At 36.7% G+C, this 16,244-nt stretch overlaps 1 protein-coding gene across 2 annotated transcripts; it reads right to left on the bottom strand.

Annotated features, from left to right (window-relative positions):
- Nucleotides 1–8,308: 8,308 nt before the first annotated feature.
- Nucleotides 8,309–15,938, bottom strand: tmem182a (transmembrane protein 182a). Of its 2 annotated transcripts, none has more exons than XM_079464571.1 (5): nucleotides 13,083–13,522; nucleotides 10,865–11,006; nucleotides 10,346–10,444; nucleotides 9,504–9,641; nucleotides 8,309–9,209 (listed from the first exon to the last, which is right to left on the bottom strand). In XM_079464571.1, exons 1-5 carry the CDS (start codon nucleotides 13,218–13,220, stop codon nucleotides 8,983–8,985), a joined length of 744 nt encoding a protein of 247 aa, XP_079320697.1. In that variant the 5' UTR covers nucleotides 13,221–13,522; the 3' UTR covers nucleotides 8,309–8,982. The 2 variants fall into 2 exon arrangements, with proteins under 2 accessions (XP_079320697.1, XP_079320698.1); XM_079464572.1 differs by lacking the exon at nucleotides 13,083–13,522 and adding an exon at nucleotides 15,871–15,938 and having other exon boundaries at nucleotides 8,508–9,209.
- Between the last annotated feature and the right edge of the window lie 306 nt (nucleotides 15,939–16,244).

The raw sequence follows: 16,244 nt of genomic DNA, 5'->3' as shown, positions 1-16,244 counted from the left end.
TTTTTCCATTTTCTCCATTATATAATCATTATTATTTTATATATATATACAGTATTCTGTTTTGCTTCATCCCTCTACTGTGCCTTTATACACTAAAAGGCACTATAGATATCAATTTAAATTAAACAGTTTAATAAGTAATGAACATCTACTCTTATTAAATAATACTGTTGTATAATAATACAGTATTAATAGTATAGTAGTATGCATGTATATAATAATACAGTAGCAACGCAAAAAAAGTATTTTTGAACCAAACAGCTACTTTACATTGTTTAGCATTAGAGAAAAACAGACGTCGATCATAAAACGCAGACAGGAACAAAACCTTTTACAACAGTGTTCAATTTACCTTTTCAATTGACGGTAAAGTAAGAGACAATTGATCAATCTTCAGTTCAACCACTGAAATACAAAATGGTATCGGACAAGTACAGTACTTGTGCTTAAACAGCGTCTGTTATTTACAGTATTACAAAGAGAAGGTGAATATATCAGCTACTCTCAGTTGAATAGGTCTTTTTAAAATGTTGAACGTAGAGGATTTGCAGCAGTGATGGAAGACAGCACATCTCCTCCTCCGAGAACCCGTTACCCTTTTCAGGCCTCTCCAGACCCATAGGACCCAAACTCATGATGTGAGCTCTCACCCCACACCACAGCTCCACACAGCCTCCAGCACTTCACACTGCCTGCCCCTATACCTGCTGTGAGAGGAACAGCTTCAAATTAAACTAATTATTCCAACACCCAACAGTCTGTTTTTCTCTCCAAACCAGGGCAGTGCCCAAAGAGCAATCTTTTCAAACACTTAATAAGACAAAAGTGCAGGCTTTTATTTGTGTTTCTTCCTTGTTTGCAATAAAATCCATCTCAAACCAGGAGGGCACCGGATTTATTTCTGCAATGCAAATATCTTAAAAATATAAACGTTGCATAAGAGCAATCCAAAATTTTACTTTAACTACGTTTCATGTTTGAGACCAGTACTATATTAGCAAAATCACAAGCAGATAGTAGTAAGACATCATAACTTAGCGTCTAAAAAAGGTACACATATTTGTTGAATATGCACAATTCAGTGATTAATCAGGATTAATCCCATCTAAAATAAAAGTTTGTGTTTACATAATATTAGTCTGTGCACTGTGCATATTAATTGTGTATTCACATATACATATTTAAGAAAAATATTAAATAAAAATAAATATTTATATATAATTTAAATTATATATGAATATTTATATATGCATGCAAATATTTCCTATTCATATATGTGGTTAAAAATACACAATTTATATGCACAGTGCACAGATATATTATGTAAACACAAACTTGTATTTTTGTATCGTAGAACGGCGCTTGTATGTTAACATAATTTTTTTCCTATGTATTCAAACTGGCAGTCTCTGCAAATTTCTTACATGATGAAAGAATTATATGTTTAGTTATGTTAAAGTGTCTCTACACTGTCCATACACTTTTTATGGCAGCTGGGGCAACATCATATTTTGTAAAATAATATTTAAATTTGACGTTTAAATAAAAAAGTTTTTTGCTGGGGTGCCAGAAATATACCGTAAAAACTAATTATTGTAATATGTAATATTAAATATACGTGTAACATACAAAATACAAAAACTTTTGTCAATACACACAAATAAAATAATAGCAAATAATAGTTCCTTGGTATTATGATAATACTATTCATGATGCAAATCATGGTACTTTGAAACCATATAAACAGCCTAATACAGTAATATGGCAATTATTGAATCATATTTCAGAGGGCTAAAAGACAAATTATGGAGCACCACAAACTCTTCAACAGACACGAGTCGCAGGCCTTTGGGTCCATGGCATGTTTCACATCTAAAGCGCAATACACTGCAAGAAGAACGATGTGCAATAAACACGGCTCGTGCACAGTTTCTGTAACACTTGATTGCAAGTAATTATCCGTAATCCTATGGTCCTACTCCACCACCAACCACCTGACAATCCACATCACGGCGAAAAACTATACGCACAGATATAAACACAACATGTAATTTCGCCTGGTGCAGCTGAAAGGGTTTGTTTACCGTAACCTTGTAATCAACCTGCCTAGCAGCTCCACCATTAGCCACTATGAGAAGCCCGGCAAAATTGGTGTCTAACACAGACGAGCCTCCTTGCGGCCTCACCGATAGAGCCCCTCTGTGTTCCTCTCATCATTTGTTTTCAAGAAGCGCAATTTCCATTTCTGTTGGATTACACCTTTTAATGTATCGCAAGCTTTAAGGAGAGGGAAGGGGGAGGGGGGTTAAAAAAGGGGAAAGAGAAAACAGAAATCTCTCATGATTTCAAATGGGGCATTTGAGCCTTTGAGTGAAGAGGAGCAGATGAGTGCAACCGCAATTAAAATCAAAAGCCCAGCACAGCCGAGCAACAGTCCTTCATAACCCTTTGTGTGCCATGGAGCCAATGGGATGATATGGGCAACTGGAACTGTGTCATCAAATGATGAGACATTACCTGCCCTTTTATACTCACCTCAGATGGGTAATATCTAAATGGACACAGGGGACACTTTCTAAGCAGAGAGAGTTCTCAATTGAACACTTTATAAAAGGTTAAATCTTAAAATGAAAATTCATTTAAAAACTTTATGACTTTCTAAAAAAGATACAAAAAAAGATAGTTGGATACGAGGTTTCGGAAAGACAAGGACGGTTTGCATGTTTAATAAAGTCTAGTAGAGCCCTCAAACTGGTTATTTGATAAATCATGTAACAGTATTTTCTATTTCACTCTGTTTTTGACCTCATAGGTCTTTTTTTTTGTTACACAAGTATTTCTCCACAGCCTTGTACACCTTATTTTTGAACGCGGAAGTAAACGTACAAAAGATGTGACGTACTTCCTTTTTGTGTGGAGACTTAGTGACCAAAGAAAAAAGTGTGTCGCAGCGGGAGCATGCTCAACCACACTGCTTGCGAACCCGCCAGTTTTTCCACCTCTGAGCCCCGCCGCTGTTAAGAATGCTGTGGACGTCGCAGATCTCCCAGAACCGGCACTCTGCGGCCCACACGAGCCAGCGCCTCGATGCTTACCTGAGCTTCCCCTGAATCAGGTATTGCGGTAGTTCGACCCTCTAAATTTAAAAGGGAACATTGTCCCAAGTTTCCACTGGACCCCACCGCTTTGGAAATCGAGGCCTTGGCGCTAGCTTGCGCCTGGGCGGCCACCGCATCCCTGGACATTCCCCAAATAATATCTGGGGGGCAGTGTCGGGATGAGGTGGCCGCCCCAGCTTCCCTCAGCAAACCACAAGGACCGGTGGCTGCATGCTTCCTTGGTACACCACCGTCGCGCTCCTCGGCACCCCCATGGACCCCCTGCACCGTCCTGGAGGCTCCCCATCCTGTCCAGTGTGTCCGTGTTCCTCGTTAGCCTCAAGGATCCCCCACCCCTTCCCAATGTTGTTACATCAAAGGACATGCCTTCCAGGAGGGCGGTTCTGTCATGGTTCCCTCTGTTTCTCCCCGTGTTTTCCCCAAGGACTTCACTTCCCATGATCCTCTATGCACTCTCACCTACGCAATCCCAGTCAAAGTGCAACATACATTGCTGGATCCTTACAACTAATAACGGAAGAAAGGAGATGGCTGGTTGCTCTTGTATCACAACTTTCAAAAAAAGCCTCAAAACATACCAACCAATGACTGTCCGTTTAAAGACATTATTTCATGATGTTCATTCTCTCCCCTGCTTGCTTCAGCTTTAATCCTCATAGTAACATGGCCTGGTAAACTAGGTATACTATCAGTACTGTTTAGCCAATTTTTCGCGTGTCATGTTTTTCATGGAGCCTTCAGATATTTCCAGGAAGTTATGTTTTCTCTTTGAATGCTTTACGACTTGCGTCTTTAAATGGGTTAAAGTTTACCTCAGTTGGTCTGTTTAGCCGCAGATCCATGCGTTACTAGTAACTTCCGGGAACTATTGAGAGGCTCCATGAACCGCCATTGCTGTTAAAACTGGTCCACTAGAGTCAACAGAGTTGATGCAACATTGACATAAATGTTAAAAATCTGCCGAATTAATGAAAATGTAATGTCCTGTAACTGTATGCAGCTGCGATCCTCTGGCAGGAAGGTTTGCTTTAGGGTTTTGAACTGCGGCTAATATTATTATACCACTATTTGCATACTGTTTATTTAGTTGTGCTAAATATGTCTAATGTGTAATCTGATATTTTTCTGCATTTAGTGTCAATCTCCCCATAAGTGACTGCCTCTGACATTTATTAAAAAACGTTTAATAAAGTTTGTTGTTTATTAGTTAACGTAGTCAAGAAGGTAAATTGTCCAGGAGAAAGGGCATCCAGTAGGCAAAAACAATGAATAACGGATGCAGATCACAGGTTGTGCGACATCCAGATTCAGTTAGTGGCTAGTGGCTCACAGGAAGTCTAAACACAAACAGATCAAAGATGGCGGCGCCCACATTTATGCCGAAAATAAGATGGAAACCCACACCAGCACTCTTCATTTTGAATCATGGCTGTTTCAAAATGTTTGCTTGTGGTCTGCATTAACATAACCCATTGTTTATTCATTATTTCCAAGCCGTTTCTGAAATTATGGAAAACCATTTCTAAACAAAGAGCAGACTTTAATAAGACTTGCCATTTTGTTTCATGCAAGTCAAATACTAGCTACATTCTGAGGGGCAAAATTAACTAAATGTAACTAAAATGTCAAAAGGGATTACAAAGCTTTATATAAACAGGGCTTTAGGAAAGAGTCTGTAGACAACACACATTTGCTGATGTTGATGTTGTGTAATAAGGTTATTGCTCTTTTTGTGGCACAATGTGACAAAAGAGTTAGAGGAACAGTGCTCAGTAATGATTTATGTCAAACCTACACTTGCCTTTCACAAGTGTGAAAGGATTATAATTTATAACCATGAAGTCAAAACCACATATCCAAAAATGGCAAAATTAGAAGAAATGGAGTGAGTTTGCGTTGAGTAGTATATTTTATACTATTTACGGTGTAAAAATCATTAAGGATATTTGAGGCATTCCATAGTTCAACAAATAAAGATTTAAAACATAGACTGTGTCAAATGTTTAACTTGCTCATTAAACAACAATTGAAAACTTGTTGAAAACAATTGTAAGAGCATGAACCTATAAACGTATTGCTAATGAAAGAATTGTTTCATTTTCAATGTTTTCAATAATTGAACACTCTGAAATGTCAAAAAAAGTAGAAGAATTGTGTTAAGGAAATCTGCTTTCCACTTTATCATATTCATGTCCAGGAGAAACACATTTGTGATTTTTCTTTCCTATATGGTATGTTGTTACTCAAAACGACCATTAAGGTTAATAAGTGCATTGATCTTGCATTTTATGACTTTTTTGATTAAAATGTTTTCTTCTGTTGTTCATTGAACTGTGTTTGTGTTGGTTATGCAGTTCTGATGTATGCCCTTACAGTGAGGCCTTTCAGTCCTGAGGTCATGTCCTGCACATGTCCTGCGGCTCTCCTGCATTAAAGTGCTGCTAGTGCAGTATTCAGTCCAGTGCTGTAAACACGCTCATGATCAACACACAATTATCTGCCCTAATCATGTGGAACTGCACAACAATCATTGGGGACTGAAGAACCAATGACATTTTCAACCAGACTTAAACACGTAGCGGCACATAAACACATTTCATAATACTTCCTCGTGTCGAGGAGAATATCCATGTCAATATCCTCTTTAGATATTGTCTTGTGATCTTCCAGTCCATATTTTTATTATTATTCTTGACACGAATGATCCTCACACAGACGCATATTTACCCAAACTAAACACTGCGAAAAAGCACAACTCAAACCGTTTATGTAACTTTCTAGTAAAATACGAAGTTTCCAGTCGCATGTATCACTTGTGGTCTTTGTAACAGGCACTTGTGAAAAGAACACAACTGAGCCAACCGAAATTGCAATAAGTCAATGGAAAACTTTGAGTTACCGTGAATGAATGTGTAATGTTCAAGTACATAATCTTAATATCATGAGAATACAAAAGATCATGAGAATACAAAAGATTATATATAAATACAGATTTTTAGATTAGAAGCTATGCTTATTGTGTTTATCTGAACACTTTATACCTTAAAAATGCTGAGGTGATGCATTCATAAGCAGCCAATGCATTTAGATGTGAGTTTCGACATGGAACCATATGATCCACTTAAGTATTCCTAAATTACTTAATATTGTATTACTGATTTAATCTTACTATTTTGCTATAAATAAATACATTTGTCATACTGAAATGACAAATGACATTTTAACTAAGTAGTGATAGATCAACTATACGTTTATAAAACTTCATTCCTCTACATCATTGTGTGGCGGTTTTGACCGTAAAGGATTGGTTCATGTAATGAAAAAAAAACATCTCTGAAGCAATACATATACATCTGTTATTTACCTGGCAGGATGAAGAATTCCTTTATTTCTCGTGCAAGAGTGACCTCTAGTGGCTGACATGAATATTGAGCCAAAGATTTAAAAACACAACAAAGTCTAAATGTATTAAGAAAAACATTACGGTAAGTGCTTAAGCACTACATAAAGTGGTATTGTGTATAGTAATATAATTTAAGTTTTGTTCTACAATGGTTTGGTAAGATTATTTAGGGCCCATCTCAGCTCATGCGGTAACCACAACCTAACATCTCAGCAGCCATATCACCCTGTAGCCCACTGGAGCTAGGCAGGGCTGAGCCTGATCATCAAGGTTGCTGCTGGAAAAGGTGTTATTGAGCCCAGCAGGGGGTGCTCAACCTGTGATCTGTGTGGGTCACTATACTGTCCATAAGCACCGTCCTTCGGATGAGACGTTAAACCAAGGCCCTGACTCTCTGTGGTCATTAAAAATCCCAAATTGGCCCATTCGCCTCTATACATCATGGCCTCCTAATCATCCCCATATTTACTAATTGTCTCCTCTCCACTAAATAAACTGGTGTGTGGTGGGCATTCTGGCGCAATATGGCTGCCATCGCATCATCCAGGTGGATGCTGCACATTGGTGTTGCTTGAGGGGATTCCCCCTTCCATGTAAAGCGCTTTGAGTAGCCTACCCCTAAAAGCCCTATATAAATGTAACAATTTATTTAATCATTAATCTTTAGAAAACAAGGGCCAAAATCCTTACCATCGGCGCCTTGCACATTACCTCCATTCACAACTACAGTGCAGCATTCGCGGGTTAGTATGGGCACTCACAGTTTGGTTCTCATGTGTAATATGATCCAAGATCTCTAAATAACACTGTCCAGCATAGCAGGAGGCCTACAGCTGGCTCTAGTGAAACTCAATACATTCACATACTCAAGAGTGACAGTTAAACATATACAAACAAGCAGAAATAGATACCCAAACACTGAATGAATTTTCCTGCAGACATTTTGGAAAAACACTGATCATGAGATCATGCTGTGCACATGGAGACTTGAAAAACTTTGACATGCATGCGTCTTATGTGGAGTAAAGAGAGAGCGTACAGCATATATACTGTACATACAGCTGTCACCTGCTATAAAGATTAGTCATACTGTATCTCACAGCGTTCCTGCTGTCATATGAACAAACCTATCAGTGTCCATTCTTCATGCTGAACTGAATGAGAGAACTCATCTCATACTGTGTCTATTCTGCATTTGGCCCAACACTATCTATAAACTGCAGCAGGCTGAACATCAGCAGTCTGAATCCTAAAGGACACAGCATGGATCAGTTTGTTTTTAAGCTTCAATTAATCTTTTGAAATATAACAATGACAATTGTACTTGGTTGTAATGATACATATTATTTACAAAGGGTAAAACACACAAAAACGGTTTTTTATTATAATCCTAGTTTTTTATTATTAAAATTAAATATTCTTAGGGCCATCCAAATTTGTTGTATTGTGACATTTTTGCCCCAGAATATAATAAACATAATAACATTTCACTTCTGCTTCGATTATCACTGACTGTAATGAACCATCTTCACTTTATTTTGCTGCAGTATTTTACCGTACAGTTTATTATCTATTCAATAAAAGTAAAAAAATACTTAAATTATGTATTTTTTATTTTAAAATCGGCAATCTAAAAGAAGTATTAAAACTAATAACCCAATGTGTAAATATATTATAATTTTATTTATGCATTTAATAATTACTACAGTAAAAAATACAATGGTTCTAATAATGGGATTGACTTTCTGTAAGCAAAATAAAGTTTTCAATATCTACCCTTTGTGTTTGGAGTTAAATATCCATTCATCTTTTATTATGTTTATACTATGCACACAGAATACTGGAGTTTATCCCAGCAAATCTCAGACTAAGAGAATAAAATATCAGATTGTGTTTTGACAGAATCCGTTAAAATTCAAGCAACTTATACGCGAGTTCTGCTGTTTTGGTTAACAGAGTATATCAATGCTCAAGCCTACAAATATCCAGAAGCAGAAAAATTTTAATGCAGAGTGGAGCAAAGTGAAAACGCAATATACTGAAAGTTCAAGCAGGCACAATGAAGTCTACCTATAATACACGTTTCATTATGTGGTTCCAATTCAGGCATTATACAAAATGCAGCGGTTCATAAAAGACATTTAACACAATGTAACTCTTTGTGCAATACAGTCACACTTACACAAACACTCACATGTGATCCCAAACCATCTGTGATCCATGTTAACAGTACTGCTCACAGCCCACAAAACAGCAGTGAAGTATCAAAACAACAATTGCAGAATTCAAATGCAAATTCAGATCAAATCTTAACCCCAGTACATGTCATTGCCATTGCATCCTCAGAGGTTTAAGATAGATAACTATTAAGAGGCAAGTTTTCCTTTTGTGGGGGATATGTCAATGTATTTTGAACGTACAACATTATTCCTCTTTATCTATATATTGTCAGCACGTGGTTCAGAGTTCATTTTGTTTGACAGTACGCCCAATGGCTAGAAAGAGAAGACCAGACAGTAAACAGAAGAACACACCAACAGGAGCAAGCATGAAAGAGAGACCATAAGTCATACTGAGTTTAAACTCTGGGCACTTAGTTGAGATCTGATAATCCACATATAAACTCATTACATCCAGAACATCCAGCCAGATAACATACATGACAGTCACAATGAGAAGGAAGAAACCTGGAGAAAAGAAACAGCAAAGTGATAGAAATAAAGAGATTGAAGGAAAGAAAATATCAGATGTTAAGTTAATTTTATTACTGTGTGTGATTCTAATGTGATTTCTTAGTTTTGTTGTCACTTATTTCAGTAAAGGTTACATAAGCCTTGCACGCAACAAGAAAAATAGAAAATAATTGAATCAGTTCTGATTCAAGATGACAGTTTGGGGGTTTTAGATATGATTCTTAGTTACAAATTAATCTAAAATATAATTCATTCAATACTGTAATAATCATATCACTTATATCTTACCAGAAATGAGGTAGAGGCCACCTCCTGCTTTATAAAGACGATGACTGGTAAATGGAGCTGCACAAATGATAATGAAACCGCCTGCCACCACAGCGACCACACCCAGCAACATCGAGACACTCCAGAAACCTCTGTAGACTAAATAGTAACACATTTTTTAACACAAGCCAGTATGAGACCTTCATAGACAGCATAGACTTTGATAGTTTCAAAGCAACAACATAAACAAACGTTACTGTTCGTGGACTGCCCTTAACGTCCAGTACACATATTATTTCTGATAACAAGCAAAAGAAACCGAGAAGAACCGGTTACTTGGCAAAACTTGCCTCTCCAATATTTTGAACTTAGATTGCGATACCAAGCTCAACCGCTAGATGTCAATGTCCCATACTGTTTCTACAAATGCGACAAAACAGGACCCATTCAAATTATTTAAAAATAAAATTAACATACAACAAAATTCTGAAAATAAGATAATAAAATATATTTTTTTACAAATAAAATATAAATAGTTATACTGTATTATTATACACTAGCCAGACCGATAAACAAACACAGACCGGAAGATAACTGCAGTCCAGACGCGCACGTCCAATAAAACGATTTATAGTCAATAGGTAACATACTTTTTTTTATTTATCATGATAAGTGGGAATCAATTTATCGTATAAAGCAGAAGGCACAGCAAATTATTACTTTGCTAAACAATACAATTTTATAGACGATAAATGCCACAATTTTGTTTAGTGTTGGCTTTAAACAACTCCAACAATTTTTTAAAACAGCCAAACAGATTTTTACTGTAAATCAACAGTGTGCAAGCTGAACAAAATACTTACTTATGGCGGTTTGATAACTAGTGGTGTTGTAGTTCTGGTCAGGGAAAGGAAAGGGGAGCAGATATGCAGGTTTGCATACTTTTGCATGTGCCTGATTTTCTGAAGGAAGAACAATACAATGGTATATTAATGTATGTATCATTGATTAATTTATAACTCAAAAGTATATACAACTTTAAAAACCTTCTGTGTTTTTTTCCAAGACAACAGGTCAGAGCCCAGAGCTTCAGGGGCGGCTGGGTATGTGGGCCAAATACCCTGATTGTTTCAAACTACTGTGTGAGCACTTCGTAATTTACAATATGAAATTATATCACATTTAGGCATTTGGTAAATGCTTTTACTTAAGTGATTACCAAGTGATCAAGTTTTTAAGCCACAAAATTTCAAAAATGTTAAGGTCAACAAATAGTTTAGTCAAATTACACACAACAAGTTGTTTAGATCCTCCACAGCTGAAGAGTTTTCTTGGAATATCACAACTGATGTGTTGTACCATAAGGAAATATGACTCCTCACCGAACCAGAACTTCCACAGGTCATCGTCCTTGCTCATTCTGTCATCGAAGCTACAACGCCAAAAGAACCCCTCGTGGTGAAAGGTGATGTTTTCATCTTGACTAAAGTAGTCATGATCCTGATTGACCACAGTGTCACCTTTCTATGAGGGAGCAGAGAGAAGAGGTCAAAGAGCAATAGACACCTGTTGTGAAGCCACATAATTATAACATGACAGTCTGTAGTCTGTACTCTTTGGGTGGGACTTTTTCATTCATGAATTTAACTGAATTTGCATACAAAGATGCAGCTTGTCAATTTCATTGATGTTTAATACACACATGGATTACAGAGACGGTTTTGGAAAACTTCCAAAATGTAACCTATTCTAGGTTGAAAACTTAACTTACGCCAGTACTAGTAGTAGTAGTAGGCTACTACAGTAGCAAGTTTCGATTCGTTTTTTTGATGGCTGATGCCAAAACCGATATTAAGCACTGTTGTCGATTGGCCAGTAAGAGGCTGATATAACACAAATGCAATTACAGTAAATGAGAGCCATACAGAAAATCTGTTAAACTAAATGAAAATATTTTTGTGCGTTATGTGGCTAGTAAGTAGCATGTAGCTTAAAACAGACTTGCATCTATGAAAAGGTGCACAAATGACATTATGTTAATCAAGTGCAGCTAAATATTTACATTTATGCATTTGGCAGGCATTTTTATCCAAAGCGACTTACATTGCATTGTACTATACATTTGTTTCTGACTAAGTGCAATCCCCTGGGATCAAACCCATGACCTTGGTGTGCTTGCACCATCCTCTAACCACTGAGCAAAAGGAAAGCTGTGAATGAAGTATAAGAATAAATATGAATTAAGTAATAAAAATCTTTTGTATTATCAGTTCTTACCAAACAATATTTGTATCTCATCTACTTCAAATGACCCATTTTACTCTAGTAATTGTACTGTGTGTCAAATGCAGGCTTTACATCTGAGTGGCCCTTTATTACGAATAAAGTACTAGCGAGCTTTATTGTATTGACTGCATTTTTAAAAAAACAAATTGTGATAAATAATTGAAATAATATCGACCCAATGCATCGGTCCATCACTTTCTATCTTTTCCACCATTGTCCAGAGGAAGTCCTTCCCCACAATGTCCACCCGAAAATATTCAACAGCTTGGCACAACTATAGAAATATGATTTTGCATCTTGGACTATCTAACAACCATTTTGAATCTGACCATCCCGAATCAAAACTGCTATGCAGTTTAAGTAGAATTTCAAGCAGAACACACAGTAGAAAGCGTGGACCATGCTAGTAGTTCCTATAGTCCCCCAACAATGTTAGGTCAAAGTTTATTTTAAAGTAATAGTTCACCCATAAATAACAGTGAGGCAAATATTTACTTATCCTAATGCCCTCCTAGGTTTATATGACTTTCTTTACTTCAACCAAACACAATCTGAGACATTTTAAATAATATCCTGCTCAAGAGACACACAACAAGCAATACGATTATGATGGATGGATGTTTGAAATTGGGGCACTATTTTATGCCATTACAACGCGGAACAACCAGGATTTGGATTATTATTACTCAAATTGTGTTTAGTTATTGGCATACATTTCTTTTTTGGGTGAAGTATTATGTGTGTCAAAAAAGTGCTACCAAGTTACCATCATAATATATCTAGTATCATACAAACATTCCTTCATTAGTTTCAGTCATTACATTTTTGTAATCCTTCCAGCCTTCCCTACAGACATATCTCTAAATCAACCCACATGAAAAGCGAGTGTGCCCCTTCCAAGTTCTCTCTAATGGAAACCTAATTCATGCGTGACTTCTATGAATAGACATTGCATTGAGATACTTGTTTCATTGGTCAGTATTAAGTGTGGTATCACACGGTGACATGTGATTTACAGCAACTCAAAGTGTGTAAACGATGATGTAGAGGGACTGTCATATGACTGTCCCTGCTGAGAACCCAAATATGACTGACTGCTTGAGGATCTTGCTTCAGTTAGAGCAGAAAAATACATTTTGAATAATTAGATGGCAATTTTGGAAAAAAGAAGTTAGTAAATGGACAGCATCTCAATAGATAATCTTCTGATAATGCCCAAGAATTCATCCTCATAACAATAAGATTATTCCACAAATTCACGTTTACAAGCCATCTCTCTTTTCCCTCGTAGAATAAAAAAATGCCTTCACCCACCTCCAAAGTAAATACTCCATGTGGCTTGCAGGTCTCTGACGCCAGGAGCCAATAATCCGTCCCAAATGACAAGAAAACAAAAAGTGTTGCCAGTGCACCAAAGAGCCCGGCGAAAAATAGCGCCACACTCAACTTCATGATGACAATGATGAGAATGCAATGTTTTTCAACTATTTCGCGTTTGTTTCAAATAGCCTCTCCTCTTTCCCACATGAAACTAATGAAGAAATAACAACTCTTCACAATTAGTGCGAGAATGTAAATTCCGGTTTAGCTGTGCCAAGCAAACGTTTATAAATTTTGCACAAAGAACTCTTTCTTGTCCCTCTGTCTGTGTGTGTATATGTTTTCTCCTGTGCACGGAGCACTGGTGTCTGGTCGGGACCTGACTTGGATGGGGAGTGGGCTTCATGAACACACACTCTAGCGTAGAGCTGCCCAACGTCTATTTTGGTCTGTTGAGTGAAGGTGCCGGCTGTCTCTCTCAGAGGAGCGGCATGAGAACTGGAAAAGATTTCAGAGGAGAGATGTGTGGACCAAAATATCCTTTCACAGGACAATCGGCTGAGAGAGAAACAAAAAAGAAGGAAGACACTGGAGCTCGCCAGTTTCACGTTTGTCCTTCAAAGGTAATTGTATAGAGCACTTAGGATCTTAGATCAAATCATTTGGATAACCGTCTGAACGGTAAAACAGGGAAACATCTCATTATATGTTGAGTGGGATATTTTGCACCAAGCACATAAACCAGTGACCAATTATCACTGTGCTGTGAATGAACTATTCTCCGCTGAAGACAGTACAGTGGTGATCCCATGCAGCTTATCCTGAGAGTTCACTGTGATCTGCTTTGAACTGCCCAAGATACATTATTGCTTACATGTCACACTTTTATACTTAATGACATTTATTACAGTTCTCATATAAAATAAAGTCTAATTCAAATTCATGAAAACAACTATTCATAATTGTTGCATCTAGTTGGACTCTAGAGCAGGGTTATTTTAGTTTACGAAAATGAATACTTCGAAAGTGTTTTTGTATATTTAAACCAAATAAAACATTGGCCTACAAATAAGTGGGAAAAATAAGCTAACAAAAAAATTGAAATGTTGCCTCAGACATAAACTGAAGTTTAAAGCAATGTAATTATAATAATAAATAAAACTGAAACTAAAATCTTACATAGCATAAGCTTTTATTACATAAAAAATAAACAAATACATAATAAAATGACAAAGTTATATAACAAACTTGCTAAATATTTAACTAAAATTACCATAAAATATTAATAAAAATGCTCTAGAGCTGTAAAATTCTTAAAAGAACATAATGTGAAATTACTGTAGGATTGTTTTGCATTCTATTGCTTCTCTTTGCCCTGTCTTAGATAGACATAGAAAGACATTTTATTTAAAGATATTATATGTTATCATTTTTTGGACTTTCCTATTGGTACAGTACAGGGATCTGTTGCAATTAGGTGTAGAAGAGGATAATTATGCAAGCTAAAATTATTTACAGCAGATGTACACTGACGGTAAAAGCCTTTGAGTGTGTTCATTTTAGGTACCATAGTCACAGTCTCTAATGACGGTCAGCGGCATGTCTGCACACTCCCAACAGGAGCAGTTGAACAGTAAAACTTTATATAGAGCTCCCTGTGCTGCTAAATTGATCTCTGCACACTTCATCTTGTTATGATACAATGAAACATAATCACTTTATGTCCACACAGAGAGAAAACGGTTGGGCCACTTTGCTCAATATTTTAAGTTATAGGCCTATGTTTTCTTTAAGTCACAAGCATTCCTTTAGCAAGATGTGAGGTCTGCTTATGTGTGTCCACATGATCTCTTTATGTTAACTATCTTAGGAACATCACTGTATCGTCTGCGATGAGATGATGGAGTGTTTTGGCTTCCACGGTTTCATATCCAAAGCTGGTAAAGATATGTAAATACAACCATGATGCATGATAGAAGCCTACATACGTTTCATGCTTACCTGACAGCATAACACTGTGGTAATGGTCAGTACAACCAGTATAAAAAACGAACTAGTACTTTTAACGTTTACGTGAGAGATACAATATAAAGAGAGCTGTCTCAATAGGAAGGCAACCACACTCACTTGATGATGACTCGTGGCCCAGCAGAATAAATATTTTTGAAGCCATTCTTTTGCCACTAGATGGAGCTAAAGTTATTTTGAAATATAGAATGAGAACAATGTTGCAGTAGGAATTTTCGTTTACTATTGAAGAAATACATTGCATTTTTGATAAGAATATAGAATATTATTGTGTAATATCATTATATGAATGTGTAATTTATTTAAATGCGTGACAGGTCAAATTAATTCATTTTCAAGTCAATTCATCATAATTTATGAACTAATGTTTCTCCTTCACTATACTCAACTACTCCTATGGCTCCTATTGTGTCTCACAACGTGGTCGTTTGAAAAACAACTGACAAAGAACACAAAACAAACAACGCCATTTTCTGTTTATCAAGGAACGTGCTCAGGGTCACAAAAACGCCCCAAATCCTTCTATGTATGACTCGTTCTGGGATATATAAGCCTAGTCCCCCACTTTTCATGTTTAAATTATCAAACTTTAATATATTTTCAAGTGCTAGTAAAAGCAAACGAGTACATTCAAAATAAATACTATATGAAAGAAAGAAATAGGTTATGGCAAAATGCTCGGGCTTTGGATAAAGGCGTGTATACATAAACAAATGTAAATGGGCTTTATTCTAAGGTAAACAAGATCAAATACCATATTAGGGCGACAGTCCACTTTCTTCTTTTGCAATTTTCAATGGTGAATCCGCCAACAGCTATCACAATATCAGGTGCGCGTAGTCCATTTATATATGTATGTATACTGTATGGTGTAGCTAGCCAGCTAACGTTACTGTTGAATACCTACGCGTATGACAGTTGTTTATTAACATTTACTTCACGTAAACTTAAATAATTACTGACAACAAATGAATTGATTCTTTGTTATGACTACATTGATTGGATTCGTTTAAAAAGAGCGCTCGTCTCTCTACTGTGAGCTTATCGAACCGCACCATTACCGGGGAATCCATTTCACAAATTAAACGGGTAGTCAGCATTTTTACCATAATATGTTCTGTCCATTCG

This window comes from Barbatula barbatula (assembly GCF_947034865.1).
Source record: "Barbatula barbatula genome assembly, chromosome: 9".
NCBI lineage: Eukaryota > Metazoa > Chordata > Actinopteri > Cypriniformes > Nemacheilidae > Barbatula > Barbatula barbatula.
The sequence above is the reverse complement of the archived record's forward strand: the minus strand, read 5'-3'. Positions and strand labels throughout refer to the sequence as shown.

What these genes read in the sequence shown, in the direction of transcription:
- tmem182a (XM_079464571.1), bottom strand. Translation starts at nt 13,220, where the DNA reads ATGAAGTTGAGTGTGGCGCTATTTTTCGCCGGGCTCTTTGGTGCACTG. An exon ending in ATGGAGTATTTACTTTGGAG is followed by an intron (nt 11,007 to 13,082) that starts GTGGGTGAAGGC and finishes GCTCCCTCATAG; the next exon opens with AAAGGTGACACTGTGGTCAA. An exon ending in TGGCCTCTACCTCATTTCTG is followed by an intron (nt 9,210 to 9,503) that starts GTAAGATATAAG and finishes TCTTTTCTCCAG; the next exon opens with GTTTCTTCCTTCTCATTGTG.